This window comes from Bos taurus, chromosome 7 (assembly GCF_002263795.3).
Source record: "Bos taurus isolate L1 Dominette 01449 registration number 42190680 breed Hereford chromosome 7, ARS-UCD2.0, whole genome shotgun sequence".
Classification (NCBI taxonomy): Eukaryota; Metazoa; Chordata; class Mammalia; order Artiodactyla; family Bovidae; genus Bos; species Bos taurus.
The window spans coordinates 38444448-38468205 of record NC_037334.1 but is presented as its reverse complement, the minus strand read 5'-3'; the positions used below and the strand labels follow the sequence as shown (position 1 = coordinate 38468205).

Here is a 23758-nt window from a genome sequence, read left to right as displayed (position 1 = left end):
CCCTATGGACAGCAGCCCATCAGGCTCCTTTGTCCATGGGATTCTCTAGGCAAGAATTCTGGAGTGGGTTGCCATTTCCTTCTCCAATTTTTTTTTTCCTTCTATTTCAGACAAAAGGATGCCACGGAGAAAGAAAAAAGTTAAAGAAGCCTCTGAAGCTCAGAACCTGGAGAAGAAAGATGTAGAAACTACCGGTTCTGTCAATGTGAAGAAGAAGCGTAGACTTGAGGATGCATACATTGTGATATCTGATAGTGATGGAGAGGTTAGTATTCTAAAGAGTAGAGCTCTAGGTCTCAAACTAGGCCTCCTTATCTGTGACTGGTTTGTTTGTGAGACTGAATTTTAATGACATCTTGCCAGACCATGCAGCTTTTACTCAGCTTCGTAAATGGAATTAAAAATTACTTAGAAGAAAGTAGTCATACAATTTGGCTGAGGATGGATCATAGCTCCTGAGTTTTATAATGTATTAACTGACGGTGATATTTTAAAACCATTTGAATAAATCAAATGGGAAAATTTTCATATGTCTATAAAGTGAGAGAAAGACAGCTTTATAAGTTTCTAGATATACTCTGTCCAGTGTGGTAGCAGCTAGCCACCTGTAGCTATTTAAATTTAAATTAATTAAAATTAAATAAAAGGAAAAATCAGTTCATCTCTTGGACTAGTCACATCTAGTGTCTGCTGTGTTAGCGCAAGTATAGAACATTTCCCTTCATTATAGAAAGCTTTGTTGGATAGAGCTGTAATAGATTTTAAATCTTTCCTTTGATCTGTGTTTCCATTTTTTATTGGAAGTTTCTGCCTGTTTGTAGGTCACATCCAGTAAGGCAGTGTAGTAAGTCACTGTGTTTTCACCTAAGTTTACCTCTCACTCTTCTTATCTTCTATCTCATTTGATGGTAGAACCACTCATTTGCCTCAGGTTATAAAGCTCAGAATTGTCTCTGACTCTTCCTTTTAAATTGAATTGCATTTGTGGCTGCCTTCTTTCACTTGATGTATGTTTTCAAGGTTCATCCATACTGTAGCATATAACAGTACTTAATCCCTGTTACAAAATTTTTATGTATTTATTTTTGGCTGAGCTGGGTCTTGCTGCACACGGGCTTTCTCTAGTTGAGGTGAGTAGGGGCTACTTTCTAGTTGTAGTGCAGGGCTTCTTATTGCTGTACCTTCTCTTGTTGCAGAGCACACAGGCTTTAGGGCGTGCAGGCTCAGTAGTTGTGGGCAGGGGATTAGTTGCCCTACTGCATGTGAAATCTTCCCAGATCAAGGATTGAACCTGTGTCCTCTGTGATAGCAGGCAGATTCTCAACCTCTGGACTACCAGGGAAGTCCTCTTCATGCCTTTTCCCCCTACAGTGACTGCACCATTTTACATTCCCATCAGCAATATCCTGGGATTCCAGTTTCTCTACATTCTTGGTAACACTTGTTATTTTTAAATGTTTAATTTTTATATCACCCTAGTGAATGTGTAGTGGTTTCTCATTGTGGTTTTGACTTGCCTTTCCTTAATGGCTAATGAACTTGTGCATCTTTTTTGTACTTATTAGCCATTTGTATAGCTTCTTTGAAGAGATGTCTGTTCAAGTTCTCTGTCCATTTATACCTTGCACTTTTTGTTGTTGAGTGGTTAAGTTTTCTTTTTCTATTTTGCATATTAAACCTCTTATCAGATACATTATTTGCAAATATATTCTTCCATGCTAGCAGATGTCTTTTCACTTTCTTGATAATGTTCTTTGATGCACAACAGTTTTAAATATTGAAAAAGTCCAAGTTACCTTTTTTTTCTCCCTTTGGTTATTTAATGCTTTTGGTGTTGTAGCTAAAGAATTATTACCAAATCTAAAGTCATGAAGTTGATCCCTAAGAGTTTTCTAATTTTAGCTCTTACAGTTTGGTCTTTGTTCCATTTTGAAATAATTTTTGTGTATGGTATGAGATGGCGTGTGTGTGTGTGTATATGTAGTGGTAAAATATACATAACATAATTTAGGATTTTAACCATTTTTAGATTATATATATTCACATACATATTGTTGTTGAATGGTGAAAGTTGCTCAGTCGTGTCCAACTCTTTGCGACCCCATTGACTCTACAGTCCATGGAATTCACCAGGCCAGAATACCAGAGTGGGTAGCCTGGGGATCTTCCGAACCCAGGTCTCCCACATTGCAAGCAGATTTTTTACCAACTGAGCTATCAGAGAAGCCCTAAACATGTTTCTGCCTGTTTTCAAACCGGGGACCTTTTGTGTATAAGGTGAATGTGATAATCGCTACACTACAGAAATGCCCGTTGAATTGTAGGGGTTCTTTATATATTGTGGACAGTTAGCGCCTTGTCAGATATATGATTTGCACATATTTTCTCCCATTCCATAGGTTGCCTTTGTACTCTGTTGATAGTTTTTTTATGCAGAGTAGTTTTAAATTTAGTCCAGTTTATCTGGTTTTTGTATTACTGCGTGTGCTTTGGCGTCACATCCAAAAAGTCATGTGAAATCTTCCATGTCATGAAGCTTTTCCCCAATGTTTTCTTCTGTGTGTGCTCAGTCATGTCCAACTCTTTGTGATTCCATGCATTATGGCTGCCAGGCTCTGCTGTCCATGGAATTTTTCAGGCAAGAATACTGGAGTGGGTTCCCATTTCCTTCCCCATATTTTCTTCTAAGAGTTTTAAAATTTTAAGTGTTATATTTAGGTCTTTGATTGATTTTGCGTTATTAGCTTTCGTGTATGGTATAAAATAGGGATCTGACTTCTTTTTTGCTTGTGCATATCCAGTTTTTCCAGCACCATTTGTTGGTATTTTAACTTTTAACCTAGGTATTTGTTTATATTTTATTTGGATTTCTTGTAGGTAGCACACGGTTTGAGGTTTCTAATTTTATACAGTCTGAGAATCTCTTTTTTAAATAGATGTGGTTAGATTATTTATCTGTAATAAAGTTACTGAGGTACTTTAAAAGGTACCATCCAACTGATTGTTTTTGCATTGGTTCTTTGTTTTCTTCCCATTCTTGTTGATTTAATTTTATTTTTGCATTATATAGAAAATTGCTTTATTGAATAAATTAAATGTATAGAGAAAGATATACACTCAAGTTATCTTGCTTCTCCATTCTATACACCCTATTATTCCACATCCTTTACACCACTGATAACCAATTTCATTAATTTTTTTTTTTTATTCTTACAGCATTGCTTTAAAGCAAAAATAAGCCCATTCATGTTTTTTCTCTCTCTCTTTAAATATTTATTTATTTGGCAGTTCAGTTCAGTCGCTCAGTCGTGACCGACTCTTTGCGACCCCATGAATCACAGCACACCAGGCCTCCCTGTCCATCACCAATTCCCAGAGTTCACTTAGACTCATGACTGTCGAGCCGGTGATGCCATCCAGCCATCTCATCCTCTGTCATCCCCTTCTCTTCCTGCCCTCAATCCCTCCCTGCATCAGGGTCTTTTCCAGTGAGTCAACTCTTTGCATGAGGTGGCCAAAGTATTGGAGTTGCAGCTTTAGCATCAGTCCTTCCAATGAACACCCAGGACTGATCTCCTTTAGAATGGACTGGTTGGATCTCCTTGCAGTCCAAGGGACTAAAGAGTCTTCTCCAACACCACAGTTCAAATCAATTCTTCGGTGCTCAGCTTTCTTCACAGTCCAACTCTCACATCCATACATGACCACTGGAAAAACCATAGCCTTGACTAGATGGACCTTTGTTGACAAAGTAATGTCTCTGCTTTTGAATATGCTCTCTACGTTGGTCATAACTTTCCTTCCAAGGAGTAAGTGTCTTTTAATTTCATGGCTGCAGTCACCATCTGCAGTGATTTTGGAGCCCCCCAAAATAAAGTCTGACACTGTTTTCACTGTTTCCCCATCTATTTCCCATGAAGTGATGGGACCGGATGGCTTGATCTTAGTTTTATGAATGTTGTACTGCATCTTAGTTGTGGCACATGGGATTTTCGACCTTTGTTGTGACTTGAGGGATCTAGTTCCCTGACCAGGGATCAAACCCAGGCCCCCGGTACTGGGAGCACAGAGTCTTAGCCACTGGACTCCAGGGAAGTCCCCATTCATGTTTTCTTAATTCTGCTTCTTTTTATGTGAAATGTTGCATATCTATTTGCATCTTGTTCTTTTCTCAGAACAGTGTATCTTGTAGCTTATTCCTTTCATTTTCTCATTGTTTTCTTGTATTTCTTTAGTGGCTGTTTCAGATTTTTACTTGAATCTGTTTTCCTTTGGAGACCCCCTCCCCCACCTTTTTTTTAAAGGGAACCCTCTTGCATTGTTGGTGGGAATGTAAATGGATACAACTACTATGGAGAACAGTGTGGAGCATTCCAGATCAGCAGCAGCATGCAGAGTCTTAGTTGAGGCATGCACCAGGGATCAAACCTGGGCCCCCTGCATTGGGAGCTCAGAGTCCTAGCTCCTGGACCACTGGGGAAGTCCCCATTTTTCTTTTTTGAGGTGGTTTTATCTATTTTCAGTTTTGGTTTTATCAAGTTTCAATTTATTTGTTCCTTTTCTTGTTGGTTTATGGTTTGAGTTTTCTGATTCTAGGCTTTTCTTAATCTGTAGATGATTCTTTAAAATTTGTTTGGGATGTGTTAATTTCCTTTTCTGGGATAAACTTAAATGTTTTATTTACATTTTCTCTTTCTGTTTTATAGTTGCTTGGTTTGAAATTTCTTTTTTTATTCTTATATTTACTGGACAAAAGCTTCCCTTTTGTCTTTTTAGTGTACTTCATTTTAGTTTTTTTTATGGATGGTATTGTTGATATTAGAAGAGAGGTTGGCATGTTTATTTTTTTTCTTCAGGACCTGTCATTTTTTTCCTCCTTTCTTTTTCTTTTATGAAATCTGAGGGGGTACCATCTCTTTTTTGTGTATCTTCCTCTTTTCCATTGGTAGTACGTCTTTGAGGTTGCCACTTTTGTTCCTCTCACTTTCAAGCCCTTTAAGATATAGCTGATTATGTGAAATACCAGGTCTTGGACCATTGTTTGGTCTTAGTGTCAGACATTCTAATTTTGAAGGTGGTTTTGTCTGTGTTCTTAAGTTTTTCATTTCTTTTTCTTATTTTTCATATAGTCTCTTAAGCCTTCTCTTTCTTTGTTCTGTTTATTCATAGACTTGCAATAGCACTGTTAGAATTTGCTGTTTCTCTGCTCACTGGTTATTTGAATTCTGTGGTATGTTTTGTCTCCTAATAATGTTGAAGGCATTGGTCATAGGTGGTGTTATTTCTGGTCCTTATTGCATGCTAAGTTGCTTCAGTCGTGTCCAACTCTTTGTAACCCCATGGATTGTAGTCCATCAGGCTTCTCCGTCCATGGGATTTTCCAGGCAAGAATACTGGAGTGGGTTGCCATTTCCTCTTCCAGGGAATCTTCCTGACCCAGGGATGGAATCCAGGTCTCCTGCGCCTCCTGCATTGGCAGGCAGGTTCTTTACCACTAGTGCCACCTGGGAAGCCCTGTTGGTTTTGTGTTTTTTTCTGGGAAGATATATGGAGAGAGTCAATTTAGGTAGGTGGCTCAGTGGTAAAGAATCCAGTGCAGGAGATGCAGGGTAGATTCCTGGGTTGGGAAGATCTCCTGAAAGAGGAAATGGCAACTCACTCCGGTATTCTTGTCTGGAAAATCTCATAGACAGAGGAGCCTGGCTGGCTACAGTCCACAGGGTCACAAAGAGTCAGACACAGCTAAGTGACTGAGCATGCACACACAATTACTGTTATCTTCTAGATCTTTCATTTTCGGCCATTCTGGATCACTTTGTTATAACCCAGTCTCATAGCGTTGAGTTTAATTTTTTGTTATATTAATTTTATTTCTTTTTCTATATTCTTTGATTTTTGACTCTGCTTTTGGCATATATTTTGGTATGTCTTTTTTTAGAGTTTATATAAATGCTTTTCATAGTTCCTTCCTTTTTTTTTTAATTTAGCTTTCTGTAGTCTGGTTTGTCGGTTGTAAATAGTATCCTTTGACTTTCACTTATAGTGCATGCAGTAGAAAATGAACTTATTTTACTTTCCATTTCTGATTTCTCTCATTTATTAGGTGTGTCATTTCTGCATATAACATTTACATGTTTTCTTCTATTCTTATCTCTACTTTTGTTTTAGTCTTAGTTCTAAAATTAAATATGTTAAATATTTACTATCAATTCTTTTGGTTTTTTCTAATCATTTTTTAGTTGAATAGTGCTTGATTTTTACTAGATTTGTCAAGTAGGTCTTGTGACTATATTATTTCCTAAGTTATGTTTTTGATACTGTTTTTCTGTAGTCTTGATATCTGAAAGACTGCTTAATAGGATCCAACGTCCTTGGTTTAAAATTTTCTTTTTTCCCTTGAGTTTCTTTAAAATGCTGCCTTCTTGATTTTTGCTTTGTATGTTATGTTTGGTAAGTCTGATTTATTTTCCTTTTTTTGTTAAGTGACTAGTCCTTTTTGTTAGTCTGAATGCTAAAAATTTTTCTTCAAGGTGAGATAGGTATCTTATGTGTATGTGTTAGGAAACTGATTGGTCAGAGTGAACTTTCAATATGTCAGTTCAGTTCAATTGCTCCGTCATGTCCGACTCTTTGAAAACCCCATGGACTGTAGCTTGCCAAGCTTCCCTTTCCATCACCAACTCCCAGAGCTTGCTCAAACTCATGTCCATTGAGTCAGTGATGCCATCGAACCATCTCATCCTCTGCCTTTTTTCCCTTGTAAATTTTATTTATTATAATCTTAATGTCAGTTTGTTTCATTGTTTGTTTTCTTCTTCAGAGATCCCAGTTATATATTTATGGGATCATCTTTGCCTGTATTCTTTTTTTTTTTCATTTTTAATGACATTTATTGTTTTTATCTTAATTTTACAAGCAATACCTGTTGATTGTGGACAGTTAGAAACACGTAAAAGCCTAAACTAAAAAATCACAACCACCCACAATCCCCACCCTGTAGAGATGACCACCATTAGCATTTTGATGCATTTTCTCCTCGTCCCACCCCACACACACTGTAATTGAAGTATAATTTACCCACAACACTATATTAGTTCCAGATGCACAGAATAGTGATTTGCATCCATTTTATCCAACCTATGGTACTTGTTTCCTCACAATAAATATTTTATGAAATGTTTTCATTTTTACCATTGGTATAGATTAAAAAAAGATACCTATATAATTGTTGTGAATTGCATTTCCATATACATACAAGCTCTTTGTGGTATGTTTTTCTGTGAAGTGTCTTAACATATTTTTTGCCTGTGGGAGGTGCTTTGTGTTGATTTGTAAGAGCTCTTTATATATAAGGAAAATTAGACCTTTATCTAATAAATATGTTACATACTTTTCCCTGATTGTTCTGTTGCTTTTTAAAGTACTGATTTAAAAGAAGTGAGTATGCACTGGGCTTAAACTTTATTACTGACTTTGAAACATTGAATCGAGCTTTCTCTGAACTTGGGTGCATACTTGCTGGTATTTTACAGATGGGTCAGTTTTTGTATGAGCTTGAATATGACATAATTATATCTGTATATTACAGTTTTTTATTTTTATTGGTTCTGAATCTACATTTTTCTTTTTCTACCGTAAAGATCTTTTTCTGATGTTTTCTTTGAACATTTACAAAGAATGTTACAAAACATTTACAAAAACACTGATTCTTTAGAGGTTTAGTGGCCTCTGTTAGCTGTAGAGGAAGGTAGAAAGAGTACTACTTTTAATGCCAATCAACCTGTTCATGTTTCTTGTTTTGCAACAGGAGCCAAAGGAGGAAAATGGATTGCAGAAAACGAAGGCAAAACAGTCAAATAGAGCAAAGTGTTTGGCTAAAAGAAAAATTGCACGTATGTTTTCATTTTTGTGTTGAGAATGGTTTGGAAGTTTCAGCAGTCATAGAATTGACACTAGTTTCTTCATTAAGAAAAGGTTTCTCTGAATAAGAATGTGTGTGGTTCTTGGTAATTCAGGATTCCATTAAAATTTGTGGGATCACAGTTACCTAGAGTGTATACAATTGATTATTAAAGGCAGCGTGTTGAAATTAAGAATGTGCCATTTCAGAGTTAGGCACACTTGGTTTTGAACCCTTCCTTCCACTTACTGTGTGGACTTTAGGCAAGCCACTACAGCCTACTGCTGTTACCTCATCAATAAAATGAAGATAACACGTAGAAAATCACTTAGTGAAAAAAAAAAAAAAAAAAGAAAATCACTTAGTGGCTCCAATAATGGTGTTACTGTTTTGATCACTAAAATTCTAAGTGTCTGCTCTACTCTCAGCACTTTATTCTGGTCATCAGATGTGTAAGGTTTTTTTTTTCTCCCCTTTACAAAGTACTTCTCCAACTCTTTGGACACTGGGTACCCTACAGTTTATGGAAATATGACACTGTCAGATCCCACAAGCTAAAGGCTTAGTTCTGTGTGAGTTCCCCTTCTTTTAGATGACAATTGCAAGTCCAGGTTGTTACCTATGCTTCTGATCCACTGGCTATAAATCAGAGGTTCTTGTGACCCCTTTTTTGTGTTCAATTAATTTGCCAAAATGGCTCTCAGAATTTAGGGAAACAGTTTACTTATTAGATGACTGGTTTATTATAAAGGATATAACTCAGTAACAGCCAGGTTGACTTCCTTTGTGGCTCAGACTGTAAAGTGTCTGCCTACAATGCAGGAGACCCTGGTTCAATCCCTGGGTCGGGAAGATCCACTGGAGAAGGAAATGGCAACCCACTCCAGTATTCTTGCCTGGAGAATCCTATGGACTAAAGAGCCTGGTAGTCTACAATCCATGGGATCGCAAAGAGTTGGACATGACTGAGCAACTTCACTTTCACTTTTATTATAAAGGATGTAACTCAGTAACAGCAAGATTGAAGATATAGGGCAAGATATAGGAGACCTGGGACCTCCTTGACCTACCCAGGTATGTCACCTTCTCGGTCCCTGTACATGTTCACCAACCTGGAGGCTCACCAAACATTATAGTTCAGGTTTTTTATGAAGGCTTCATTATACAGGTATGATTGATTAAATCATTGTTCATTGGTGATTGGTCCAACTTCCAGCCAGTCGCTCTTCCTTCCCTGGAGGTTGGGGAGTTGGAATAAAAGTTCTAATCCTCTAGTAGCTTGGTTGGTTTCCCTGGCAACCAGCCCCCATCCTTAGGGGCTTTCCAAAAGTAAGTTCATTAATAGAATCTCCGGTGTGCCTAAAAGGGAATTGTTATTAATAACAATTAATTTATTTTCATTTAGGAAATTCCAGTTGTTAGGAGCTGTTAGGAGTTGTTAGGAAATTCCAGGATTATTAGAAGCTCTGTGTCAGGTGCCCAGATTCAGTATATATTATTATAAATCACAATATCACAAAAATTATTTATTGTAAGTTTTTTCTCTTCTGACTTTGTTACTCAATTGTGAAGTTATTTAATAATGACTGTATTTTTTCATTTTAATATCATGTGAGATGTTTACGTATTTCAGTGAACTTGTTAAAAAGTATGTTAACTAGCTGAGATTATTATAAAACATTGAAGATAAAGCAGAATTTTTTTCACTATTAATTTGAATTTAGGTGATTTAAAGTATAATTCTCAGCCTTATAAAATTAACCATAATTGTTGTTGTTGCTAAATCACTGTGGTATATCTAGAGGTGGCTGTCACTGTGATCTCCATGAGGCAGCAGTGAGCAGTGGCGTGAAGTAAGATCTTAATTCCCTGCCGAGGAACTGAACCTGGGCAACATGGATAAAAACCAGGAGTCCAGACCAGCAAAGGCTAGAGGCTATTTTTTTTCCTGGATCTTTGTCCCCAGTGAAAGATGCATTTATCATGGAGACAAAGACTGTTTTTTTAAATCCAGGTATAAAGTTTATTATTAGAGACATAGCATAAGAACAAGTGGGAGGAGCACACAGAGAAACAGTTTGTTAAGATAGAAGCAAGGCAGAGATGCATCTGGAGAGAAGGGGTGTGGGTGTCCCCCATAGTGAGGAGCACAGAAAATAGGCTGTTAAGTCATTTATATAGGACAGTTCTTCCTAGTCTTCTTTAGCCAATTATCTAGTTTCTTTTTCCACACCTGACCTGTCCTAACCCTCCCCTGGGTGTGTACAGACCTTTCAGTTAAAATGGATCCCACCGAAAAGGCTTATGGAAGGGGGTGGCAAGGCTTACTTTGGTCTGGCGTCCCCTGCCCTTTTGACCTCATGAAGGATTTTTGCCCTAAAGATGGGGGAGTGTGTGACCTCTTAATCTTTTAACAGGTTTTAGTCCCACTCTGTCCCTGCCCTAAAACTGCCCAATGTCCAGTTATTTACCCTGTTCTTATTGGTTTTTATATTGAGGTATAGATCTTGAAATATAAATAGGAGTCCAGTCATAAATACGTAGTCCTGGAGCCCATTTGTCTCTTACTTCAAGAAATGTAAATAGGGGCTGGTAATGAATGACCGGCCCTAGGAGATATGAACAGGAGGCCAGTTGTAGATTGCTGACCTGGGGCTCATCTATCTCCTGCCTCAACTATGATTGTGTATTAGTCACTCAGTTGTGTCTGACACTTTGTGATCTCATGGACTGTAGCCCACCAGGCTCCTCTGTCCATGGGATTCTCCAGGCAGGAATACTGGAGTGGATTGCCATGCCTTTCTCCAGGGGTCGAACGCAGGTCTCTTAAATCTGCCTTGACAGGTGAGTTCTTTACCACTGGTGTTACCTAGTAGCTCAGACAGTAAAGAAGCTTTATGTGTAGTAGGTTTTAAAGTCAGGTAGCATCAGTCCTCCTGCTTTGTTCCTTTCCTTCAATATTGTGTTGACTATTCCAGATCTTTTGCCCTTCAATATAAACTTTTGTTTTTTTCATTTTGAATGTCTTAATTTATATTAGTCAATAAAATATGTAAAGATTTAAGTGGGCAGACAATTCCCATCATCTTAATAAAGATGTTTCCTTTGGAAAAGAAATTAGATTGAAATAGTTGTTATTACTTTTTATCTGAGCCTGGATAAAAGATTTATTTCTGACAAAGGAGTGAGAGAGGTCTCCACATACACAAAAAGAACTGTGATAAGGGAGACAGAAAATGCAGCTTTTTTCCTGAGATGATTTAGAGGGCAGAACTAGGACACAGACCACAGGAAGATGATTTTGTTTTAAGAAAGAATTGTCTACTAGCTGAGCTGTCCAAAGATAGGGTGGGCCACTTGGCCAGGTAGGCAGAAAGCTGGCCTGGATGACTTTTAAGATTCTTTCCAGCTCTGATATTATATGAGGCTCTATTAAGTATAGAAGGGGAAAAAAAAATAGACCACACTTTTTAAACAGAATATCACAATTCTGGGGGCAAAAGTTGCTGCTGATGGTTTTCCGTTGGCTGACAAATGAACATTGCCTATGGAATGTGGAAGAGACACATTCTTAGTAGTGAAAATGAGGTTTACTCTGGGCCAGACTGGAATCAGCTTCTTTTTACATGCAAAATCTTAAAAAAAAAATTCAACCATATACTTGGCATATAGTGGGGGCTTTATAAATATTTATTGAACATTAAGAACTGGTAGCTCTATTTAAGATTATCCCCCATTTTAGAGAAGAAGAAACAGGCTGAGACCAATTAAGTGACTTTTGTAAGATTAGCCAACCACTAAGTGGGTGAGTCTTTATTCAAACAAGGACTATTAATCATCATACTCAGGTTCAGTGAATGAAAGTAAGTATTTGATATGAGTTTATCTCAAGCTGACATGTATGTGTGTGTGGACCTGATGTAGGCAGAGCAGTGGTCAGTGCCTTTGTCTGAGACCACATTTCTCTTGGGAGACAAACTCCAGAGAGCATGTACCAGGACCGGCCAGCTCTCCAGATGACCATACCTTCTTCTGACGTAATTGCTCAACTTAATCCAATCGTTTCATTGATGTCTTAGCAAAAGCAGTATTTTCATTTCAGTCCAATGTTTAGTTTGGTGGGTTGGGGGTGTGGGGCTGCACTGGTTGGAGTAGGTGGTTTGCTTTTGTTGTTGTTGATTAGTTGTTCTGTTGTATCTGACTTTTTGTGACCCCATGGACTGTAGCCCGTCAGGCTTCTCTGTCCATGGATTACCCAGGCATGAGCACTGGAGTGGGTTGCCATTTCTTTCTCTCCATATAAACTTTAGAATGAGTTTTTTTGTATCTACAAAATTACTGGAATTTTTATTTCGATTATATTGAATCTACAGATCAGGTTTGTAAAATTGGTATCTTGACATTATATAAGTCTTTCTATTCCATGACATGGAATCCCTTTAGTTAGTTAATTTTTACTTGATTTTGTTAATCAGAGTTTTATAGCTTTCCTCATATAGATCTTGTATGTTATTTTATTACCAGTGTAAATGGTATTGTTTTAAATTTCAAATTCATGTGTGCATGTAGTGCCTGACTCTTTGCAACCCCTGGACTATAGCCCACCAGGCTCCTCTGTCAATGGAATTTTCTAGGCAAGAATATTAGAATGGGTTGCCATTTCCTATTCCAGGGGATCTTTCTGACTCAGAGATTGAACCTGTGTCTATTGCATCTGCTGCAGTGGCAGATGTATTCTTTACCATTGCACCACCTGGAAAGCATCAGATTTCAAATTACACTTGTTCATTTCTGGTATACGGAATGTGATTGACTACTATTCTTGTATATCATAACCTTAGTATAATTACTTCTAGGAATTTTGTTGATTCTGTTGGATTTTCTACTTAGATGATAGTGTGATTTGTGAACAAAGACAGTTTTACTTTTTCCCTTCCTTGTCTGTATGCCTTTTATTTCCTTTTCTTGTCTTATCACGTTAGCTGGTATGTCCAGTACAATGTTGAAAAGGAGTGATGAGAGGGCCATCGTAGCCTTTTTCCTATTTATAATGGGAATGCTTTGAGTTTTTTCCTTTTAGTATGATGTTAGCTATATGTTTTTCTTTATAGATTCAGTTCAGTTCAGTTCAGTTGCTCAGTCGTGTCCGACTCTTTGCAACCCCATGAATTGCAGCACGCCAGGCCTCTCTGTCCATCACCAACTCCCGGAGTTCACTGAGACTCACATCCATCAAGTCAGGGATGCCATCCAGCCATCTTATCTTCTGCCGTCCCCTTGTCCTACTGCCCCCAATCCCTCCCAGCATCAGAGTCTTTTCCAATGAGTCAACTCTTCACCTGAGGTGGCCAAAGTACTGGAGTTGCAGCTTTAGCATCATTCCTTCCAAAGAAATCCCAAGGCTGATCTCCTTCAGAATGGACTGGTTGGATCTCCTTGCAGTCCAAGGGACTCTCAAGAGTCTTTTCCAACACCACAGTTCAAAAGCATCAGTTCTTTGGCGTTCAGCCTTCTTCACAGTCCAGCTCTCACATCCATACATGACCACAGGAAAAACCATAGCCTTGACTAGATGGACCTTGTTGGCAAAGTAATGTCTCTGCTTTTGAATATGCTATCTAGGTTGGTCATAACTTTCCTTCCAAGGAGTAAGTGTCTTTTAATTTCATGGCTGCAGTCACCATCTGCAGTGATTTTGGAGCCCCCAAAAATAAAGTCTGACACTGTTGCCACTGTTTCCCCATCTATTTCCCATGAAGTGATGCGACCAGATGCCCTGATCTTCGTTTTCTGAACGTTGAGCTTTAAGCCAACTTTTTCACTCTCCACTTTCACCTTCATCAAGAGGCTTTTGAGTTCCTCTTCACTTTCTGCCATAAGGGTGGTGTCATCTGCATATCTGAGGTTATTGATATTTCTCCCGGCAATCTTGATTCCAGCTTGTGTTTCTTCCAGTCCAGCATTTCTCATGATGTACTCTGCATATAAGTTAAATAAGCAGGGTGACAATATACAGCCTTGACGTACTCCTTTTCCTATTTGGAACCAGTCTGTTGTTCCATGTCCAGTTCTAACTGTTGCTTCCTGACCTGCATACAGGTTTCTCAAGAGGCAGGTCAGGTGGTCTGGTATTCCCATCTCTTTCAGAATTTTCCACAGTTTATTGTGATCCACACAGTCAAAGGCTTTGGCATAGTCAATAAAGCAGAAATAGATATTTTTCTGGAACTCTCTTGCTTTTTCCATGATCCAGCAGATGTTGTTAATTTGATCTCTGGTTCCTCTGCCTTGTCTAAAACCATTATTCTCCATCAAATTGAGAAAATTCTCTATTCCTAATTTATCGAGAGGTTTTATCATGGATGAGTGATTTTATTCGCTGCTTTTTCTGAATCTATTGAATATGATCATGTGATTTTTCTTTTTCATTCTGTTTATGCATTGCATTATGTTGATTAATTTTTGAATGTTGAACTAGCGTGCACATCTGGGATAAATTCCATTTGGTCATGGTGTATAATTCTTTTTATGTATTGTTAGGTTCAATTTGCTAATATTTTGTTAAGTTTTGCATCTGTGTTCATGAGATATATTGGTCTGTACTTTTCTTGTAACATTTTTGTCTAGTTTTAGTGTTAGGGTTAATGTGGTCACATGGAATAACTTACGTAGTATTCCCTCTGCTTCTATACTCTGAAACAGATTGTAGAGAATTTGTATAATTTCTTCCTTAAATGTTTGGTAGAATTTATTAGTGAATCCACCTGGGCCTGTTGCTTTTTGTTGTGCAAGGTTAATTATGAATTCTATTTCTTTAATAGGTATAGTCAGACTGTCTTTTTTTTTTTTTTAATGTGAGTGTTGGCAGATTGTGTCTTTCAAGAAAATTGATCTGTTCCGTTGAGGTTATCAATTTGTGGACATAAAGTTGTTCATGCTGCTGCTGCTGCTAGGTCGCTTCAGTTGTGTCCGACTCTGTGTGACCCCAGAGATGGCAGCCCACGAGGCTCCCCTGTTCCTGGGATTCTCCAGGGAAGAACACTGGAGTGGGTTGCCATTTCCTTCTCCAATGCATGAAAGTGAAAAGTGGAAGTGAAGTTGCTCAGTTGTGTCCAACTCCTAGTGACCCCATGGACTGCAGCCTACTAGGCTCCTCCATCCATGGGATTTGCCAGACAAGAGTACTGGAGTGGGTTGCCATTGCCTTCTCCGAAAGTTGTTCATAGTATTCCTTTATTATTCTTTTAATCTCCAAGAGGTCTGTAGTGATGTCCCCTCTTTCATTTCTGATACTAGAAATTTATGTCCTCTCTTTGTTTAGTCAGCCTAGCTAGTGGTTCATCAATGTTATTGATTAAAAAAAAATACATCAGTTTTTGTTTTGGTTCATTTTCTCTATTCACTTCTCAATTTCCATTTCATTGATTTCTGCTGTAGTTTTTATTATTTTTTCTTCTGCTTACTTTGTATTTAATTTGCTCTCTCTCGTTTTATTTTTTTTTTCTGGTTCCCTAAGGTTAGATGATTGATTTTAGATCTTTTTTCCCAGTGTATGCACTCAATGCTATAAATCCCCTCTAAGCATTGCTTTTGCTGCATCCCAGAAATTTTGATAAGTTGTGTTTTCATTTTCATTTGATTCAAAGTATTTTTATATTTCTCTTGAGATTTCTTCCTTGAGCCATGAGTTATTTAAGGTATGTTGCTTAATCTCCATTTATTTTGAGATTTTCCTGTTATTTTTCTAATTGATTTCTAGTTTAACTTCATTGTGGTCTGAGAGCAGACATTGCATGATTTCTCTTGCTTTAAATTTGTTAAGGTACCATGCCTGGTACGTTGTGGGAGTGACAGAGTCCTGTTTGTGGGAGGAGGCGGAGGACGCAAAACAAACCGGTGAATCTATAAAGAAACCAGCCTCATAGGAGAGGGACGGGAGGAGCCCAACAGTGAGGTGTGTGGGCTCAAGAAGCATGTCTGAGCGGGAGTACTTTAATCGGAAAAGTTATGAATTGGAAAACAGCTTCTGGTTAACTAGGTTCACTTAACTGAAGGGCTCTGGCTTCAAAGGCCTCTAAGATGTCCTGCAGAAATTGCTGGAGTCCTTACAGGAGAACCATTTCCAAGAAGAACAGTTTCTTGTAGCAGATATGCCAAGACTTAGCATTGGGATGGACACTTGTGTCTTTCCTCTGAGGCATGGCAGTCTTCCCTTGGTTCAAACTGCAGATTACATTTAGCCCATGGTCGCTGACCCTTATATGATGGGCAGGATAGCCTGTGCCAATGTCCTTAGTGACCTCTGTGTCATGTGGGGCACAGAATGTGACAACATGCTGATGCTTCTTGGAATCAGTCATAAAATGACCAACAGGGAAAGGGATAAAGTAATGCACCTAAATATACAGGGTTTTAAAGATGCAGCAGAGGAGGTGGGAACGTCTATAATGGGTGGCCAAACAGAGCTAAACCTCTGGATTGCTAAACCCATGGGTTGTTGTGGATACAACTGTCTGCCATCCCAACGGATTTATCATGCCAGATAATGCAGTGCTGGGTGTGCTTGTGCTGACAAAACGTTTGGGGATGCAAGTGATCATGGCCATGCACCAGTGGCTGGACATTCCTGAGAAATGGAATAAAATCAAGCTAGTGATTCCCTAGGAGGATGTGGAGCTGGAGTACCAGGAGGCAATGATGAACATGGCCAGGCTCAACAGGACAGTGTCAGGACTCATGTGTACATTAAATGCCCATGCGGCCACCAACATCACAGGCTTTGGGATTCTGGGCCACGCACAGAACCTGGCCAAACAGCAGAGAAACAAGGTGTCCTTTGTGATTCATAAGCTTCCTATCCTGGCCAAGATGGCAGCTGTGAGCAAGGCCTGTGGAAATGTGTTTGGCCTTATGCGTGGGACCTGTCCGGAGATGTCAAGAGGCCTCCTGATCTGTTTACTTTGTGAGCAAGTAGCTCAGTTCTGTGCAGAGATAAAGTCCCCCAAATACGGAGAAGCTCTATACAGTCAGCAAAAACAAGACCAGGAGCTGACTGTGGCTCAGACCATGAATTCCTTATTGCCAAATTCAGACTTAAATTGAAGAAAGTAGGGAACACCACTAGACCATTCAGGTATGACCTGAATCAAATCCCTTATGATTATACAGTGGAAGTGAGAAATAGATTTAAGGGACTAGATCTGATAGATAGAGTGCCTGATGAACTATGGAATGAGGTTTGTGACATTCTACAGGAGACAGAGATCAAGACCATCCCAATGGAAAAGAAATGCAAAAAAGCAAAATGGCTGTCTGGGGAGGCTTTACAAATAGCTGTGAAAAGAAGAGAAGTGAAAAGCAAAGGAGAAAAGGAAAGATATAAACATCTGAATGCAGAGTTCCAAAGAATAGCAAGAAGAGATAAGAAAACCTTTTCAGCAATCAATGCAAAGAAATAGAGGAAAACAACAGAATGGGAAAGACTAGAGATCTCTTCAAGAAAATCAGAGATACCAAAGGAATATTTCATGCAAAGATGGGCTCGATAAAGGACAGAAATGGTATGGATCTAACAGAAGCAGAAGATATTAAGAAGAGGTGGCAAGAATACACAGAAAAACTGTACAAAAAAGATCTTCACGACCCAGATAATCACGATGGTGTGACCACTGGCCTAGAGCCAGACGTCCTGGAATGTGAAGTCAAGTGGGCCTTAGAAAGCATCACTATGAACAAAGCTAGTGGAGGTGATAGAATTCCAGTTGAGCTATTCCAAATCCTGAAAGATAATGCTGTGAAAGTGCTGCACTCAATATGCCAGCAAATTTGGAAAACTCAGCAGTGGCCACAGGACTGGAAAAGGTCAGTTTTCATTCCAGTCCCAAAGAAAGGCAATGCCAAAGAATGCTCAAACTACCACACAATTGCACTCATCTCACATGGTAGTAAAGTAATGCTCAAAATTCTCCAAGCCAGGCTTCAGCAATACATGAACTGTGAACTTCCAGATGTTCAAGCTGGTTTTAGAAAAGGCAGAGGAACCAGAGATCAAATTGCCAACATCCGCTGAATCATGGAAAAAGCAAGAGAGTTCCAGAAAAACATGTATTTCTGCCTTATTGACTATGCCAAAGCCTTTGACTGTGTGGATCACAATAAACTGTGGAAAATTCTGAAAGAGATGGGAATGCCAGACCACCTGACCTGCCTCTTGAGAAACCTATATGCAGGTCAGGAAGCAACAGTTAGAACTGGACATGGAACAACAGACTGGTTCCAAATCTGGAAAGGAGTACGTCAAGGCTGTATATTGTCACCCTGCTTATTTAACTTATATGCAGAGTACATCATGAGAAATGCTGGACTGGAAGAAACACAAGCTGAAATCAAGATTGCCGGGAGGAATATCAATAACCTCAGATATGCAGATGACACCACCCTTATGGCAGAAAGCGAAGAGGAACTAAAAAACCTCTTGATGAAAGTGAAAGTGGAGAGTGAAAAAGTTGGCTTAAAGCTCAACATTCAGAAAACGAAGATCATGGCATCTGGTCCCATCACTTCATGGGAAATAGATGGGGAAACAGTGGAAACAGTGTCAGACTTTATTTTGGGGGGCTCCAGAATCGCTGCAGATGGTTGACTGCAGCCATGAAATTAAAAGACGCTTACTCCTTGGAAGGAAAGTTATGACCAACCTAGATAGCATATTCAAAAGCAGAGACATTACTTTTGTCAACAAAGGTCCGTCTAGTCAAGGCTATGGTTTTTCCTGTGGTCATGTATGGATGTGAGAGTTGGACTGTGAAGAAGGCTGAACGCCAAAGAATTGATGCTTTTGAACTGTGGTGTTGGAGAAGACTCTTGAGAGTCCCTTGGACTGCAAGGAGATCCAACCAGTCCGTTCTGAAGGAGATCAGCCCTGGGATTTCTTTGGAAGGAATGATGCTAAAGCTGCAACTCCAGTACTTTGGCCACCTCAGGTGAAGAGTTGACTCATTGAAAAGACTCTGATGCTGGTAGGGATTGGGGGCAGGAGGAGAAGGGGATGGCAGAGGATGAGACAGCTGGATGGCATCCCTGACTCGATGGATATGAGTCTCAGTGAACTCCCGGAGTTGGTGATGAACAGGGAGGCCTGGCATGCTGCGATTCATGGGGTCACAAGGAGTCTGACACGACTGAGTGACCGATCTGATCTGATCTGATCTGAAATACGGTGAAGGCCAACAGGTATGCATTGAGATTATGGAGAAGGGCAACCACACAGCCAGGATCATAGACAAACCCCAGATCATTGAGGTTGCGTTGCAGTTGCCCACCCAGAATGTGAACCCCACACCCAGTGCCACTTCTTAATCTAGGCTGAAGCAGCTATGTGATTTTGTTTTAAATAGCTATTTCTTTTATTGTCATTTCAATTAAAGACTATGAACAAAGAAAGAATAAGAAAAATAAAAGTTTTTACTTTGTCTTCAATTAGTCCTTCTTTGGTATTCTTCCTTTGTTAATGTAGATCTGAGTCTGACCTAGATAATATTCCTTCTGTCTAAAGAACATCTTTCAACAATATTTTACTCTACTTTCCTATTGCTTGAATGGTTTCTGAGAAGTCGGATGTAACTCTTATCTTTGGTGCTGTATAGGTAAGATGTTTTTTCCCTATGGCTTTTGTCAGCACTTTATCTTAGATTTTCAGCAGTTTGAAAACTATATGCCTTGGTATAGTTTTGGGGGTGCATTTTTGCTGGTTGGTTTTTTTTTTTTTTTTTAATTGAAGGATAATGGCTTTACAGTGTTGTGCTGGTCTCTACCGTACATCAACATGAATCGGTCATATTTTTATGACTTGATAAAAAGTCTTGAGTCTCTCCCTACCATTCCACCGCAATAGGTTATCACAGAGCACTAGGCTGGGCTCCCTGTGTTATAGAGCTGCTTCCTGCTAGTACCTGTTTACACTTGATATTGTATAAAGGGGTAGGCTACCCACTCCTGTATTCATGGGCTTCCCTGGTGGCTCACACGGTAAAGAATCTGCCTGCAATGTGTGAGGCCAGGGTTCCATTCCTGGGTTGGGAAGATCCCTTGGAGGAGGGCATGGCAACCCACTCCAGTATTCTCACCTGGAGAATCCCCATGGACAGAGGAGCTGGGCAGTCTATAGTCCATGGGGTTGCAAAGAGTTGGACAGGACTGTGTGAATAAGCATAGTGTATATATGTCAGTGATACTTTCTCAATTTGTCCTACCCTCTCTGTCCCCCTCTGTGTCTACCAGACTATTCTCTGTGTCTGCATAGAGAATAAATAAAAAGGTTCATCAGTACTATTTTTTAGATTCCTTATATATGTGTTAATAATATACAGTATTAGTTTTTCTCTTTCTGACTTACTTCACTCTGTGTAACACGCTCTAGGTTCGTCCACCTCATTACACCTGACTCAAATTCATTACTTCTTATGGCTGAGTATTATGCCATTGTATATATATGCCACAACTTATTTATCCATTCATCTGTTGATGGACATCTAGGTTGCTTCCCTGTCCTGGCTATTGTCAGTAGTGCTGCAGTGAAGACTGGGGTGCTTGTGTCATTTTGAATTGTGGTTTTCTCAGAGTATTTGCCCAGTAGTGGGATCGCTGGGTCATATAGTAGTTTTATTACTAGTTTGTTAAGGAATCTCCATACTGTTCTCCATAGTGGCTGTATCAATTTACATTCCCACCAAGAGGGCAGTAGGGTTCCCTTTTATCCACATCCTCTCCAGCATTTATTTTTGTAGTTTTTTTGTTGATGGTCATTCTGACTGGTATGAAGTGATACCTCATTGTAGTTTTGATTTGCATTTCTCTAAGTGATGTTGAGCAATTTTTTCATGTGTTTATTAGCTATCTGTATGTCTTCTTTGAAGAAATATCTGTTTCTGCTGCTCATTTTTTGATTGGGCTGTTCATTTTTTGATATTGAGCTGTATGAGTTGCATATATATTTTGGAGATTAATCCTTTGTCAGTTGCTTCATTTGCAGTTATTTTCTCCCATTCTGAGGGTTGTCTTTTAAAATTGTTTAATCTTTCCTTTCTTGTGCAAAAGCTTTTAATTTTAATTAGGTCTCATTGGTTATTTTTGTTTTTATTTCCATTACTCTAGGAGGTAGGTCAAATAGGATCTTGCTATAATTTGTGTTGAAGACTATACTGCCTATGTTTTCCTCTGAGAACTTTATAGTTTCTGGCCTTACATTTAAATCTTTGATCCATTTTGAGTTTATTTTGTGTATGATATTAGGAAGTGTTCTAGTTTCATTCTTTTACATGTAGCTGTCCAGTTTTCCCAGCACCACTTATTGAAGAGACTGTCTTTTCTCCATTGTATATATTCCTGCTTCCTTTGTTAAAGATAAGGTGCCCATAGGTGTGTGGGTTTATCTCTGGGCTTTTTATCTTGTTCCATTGGTCTATATTTCTGCTTTTGTGCCAATAGCATACTGTATTGATGACTGTAGCTTTGTAGTATAGTCTGAAGGCAGGAAAGTTGATTTCTCCAGGTATGTTTTTCTCAAGACTGCTTTGGCTGTTTGGGGTCTTTTGTGTTTCCATACAGATTGTGAAATTTTCTGTTCTAGTTCTGTGAAAAATGTCATTGGTAGTTGGATAGGGATTGCATTGAATCTGTAGATTGCTTTGGGTAGTGTTATCGTAATATTAATTCTTCCAATCCAAGAACATGTTATATCTCTCTATTTGTTTGTGTCATCTTTGATTTCTTTCATCATGTCTTATAGTTTTATGCATAGAGGTCTTTTGTCTCTTTAGGTAAGTTTACTCTTAGGTATTTTATTCTTTTTGTTGCAATAGTTAATGGAATTGTTTAATTTCTCTTTCTTATTTTTTATTGTTAGTGTATAGGAATGCAAGGGATTTCTGTGTGTTTGATATCTTGTGACTTTACTATATTCATTGATTAGCTCTAGTAATTTTCTGGTGGCGTCTTTAGGGTTTTCTATGTATAATATCATGTCATCTGCAAATAGTGAGAGTTTTACTTTAACTTCTCCAATCTAGATGTTTTTTATTTATTTTTCTGATTGTTGTTACTGGGACTTCCAAAACTATATTGAATAATAATGGTGAGAGTGATTACCCTTGTCTTGTTCCTGATTTTAGTGAAAATACTTTTAGTTTTTGAACAGTGAGAATGTTTTCTGTGGGTTTGTTGTATATGGCCTTTATTATGTTTAGGTAGGTTCCTTCTGTGCCTACTTTCTGGAGAGTTTTTAATTATAAATGAGTGTTGAATTTTGTCAAAAGCTTTCTCTGTATCTATTGAGATGATGGTATACTTTTTATCTTTCAGTTTGTTAATATGGTGTATCACATTGACTTGTGTATATTGGAGAAGCCCCGGGATAAACCCCACTTGATCATGGTGTATGATCCTTTTAATATGTTGTTGGGTTCTGTTTGCTAAAATTTTGTTTTGAATTTTTTCATCTGTGTTCGTCAGTGATATTGGCCTGTAATTGTCTTTTTTTGTAATGTCTTCATCTGGTTTTGGTATCAGGGTGATGGTGGCCTTATAGAATGAGTTTGGGAGTTTCTCTTCCTCTACAGTGTTCTGGAAGAATTTGAGGAGGATAGATGTTAACTCTTCTCTAAATGTTCAGTAGAATTCACCTGTGAAGCCATCTGGTCTGGTCCTGGGCTTTTGTTTGTTGGAAGATTTTTGATTGTAGTTTTGATTTCAGTGCCTGTGATTGGTCTGTTCATATTTCCTGTTTCTTCCTGGTTCAGTCTTGGAAGGTTATACTTTTCTAAGAATTTGTCCATTTCTTCCAGATTGTCCATTTTATTGACATACATTGCTCCAAAGTCTACAGTCTCAGGCTGATAGCAGATATTTAATCTGCTGCACCTGTAGCTGCAAGAGTGCCTTCCCTTCCTCTTTGTTCACATAGTCCCTGGAGCTTAGCTTTGGTTTTGGTCCCACCTCTGTTGAAGCTTCAATACTTTGGCCACCTGATGAGAAGAAACAATCCATTGGAAAAGACTTGGTGCTGGGAAAGATTGAAGGCAAGAGGAGAAGGGGCAACAGAGTATGAGATGGTTAGATAACATCACTGACTCAATGGACATGAATTTGAGCAAACTCCAGGATATAGTGGAGGACAGAGGAGCCTGGCATGCTACAGTCCATGGATTCACAAAGAGTCAGACACAACTTAGTGACTGAATACCAGTAACAGCTGCTTGTAGGCAACCCTCTGGTGTCTGTTCCCTGCCAAGACAAGAGGGGGTGAAAATAGCATCTTATTATGGCTCATCTCTCAGTCAGGCTGGGGAGATGGAGGGGTATGGCAGACACTATTGGGGTGTGTGGGGAGTACCTGCTTCAGCAGAGGCCTGTGAGAAGTTGCTATAGTCTGAGGTGGTTCATACACTCCCCTAGGGCCAGACATCCTAGAATGTGAAGCCAAGTGGGCCTTAGGAAGCATCACTACAAACAAAGCTAGTGGAGGTGATGGAATTCCAGTTGAGCTATTTCAAATCCTGAAAGATGATGCTGTGAAAGTGCTGCACTCAACATGCCAGCAAATTTGGAAAACTCAGCAGTGGCCACAGGACTGGAAAAGGTCAGTTTTCATTCCAGTCCCAAAGAAAGGTAATGCCAAAGAATGCTCAAACTACCGCACAGTTGCACTCATCTCACATACTAGTAAAGCAATGCTTAAAATTCTCCAAGCCAGGCTTCAGCAATACGTGAACCGTGAACTTCCTGATGTTCAAGCTGGTTTTAGAAAAGGCAGAGGAACCAGAGATCAAATTGCCAACATCCGCTGGATCATCAAAAAAGCAA

The 23758-nt window shown here is 39.0% G+C and overlaps 1 protein-coding gene and 1 pseudogene across 7 annotated transcripts in view; both read left to right on the top strand.

Annotated features, from left to right (window-relative positions):
- The window catches only part of UIMC1 (ubiquitin interaction motif containing 1), a 137813-nt gene that overhangs the window by 28008 nt on the left and 86047 nt on the right, over positions 1-23758 (top strand). For all 7 annotated transcript variants that reach the window (NM_001113222.2, NM_001038061.3, XM_005209132.5 and 4 more), the window contains 2 exon segments: positions 111-265; positions 7808-7892. In NM_001113222.2, coding sequence (NP_001106693.1) covers positions 119-265; positions 7808-7892 — 232 coding nt within the window. In that variant the 5' untranslated portion in view covers positions 111-118.
- LOC132345729 (selenide, water dikinase 1-like) overlaps positions 10751-23758 on the top strand; it is a 28013-nt pseudogene continuing 15005 nt past the window's right edge.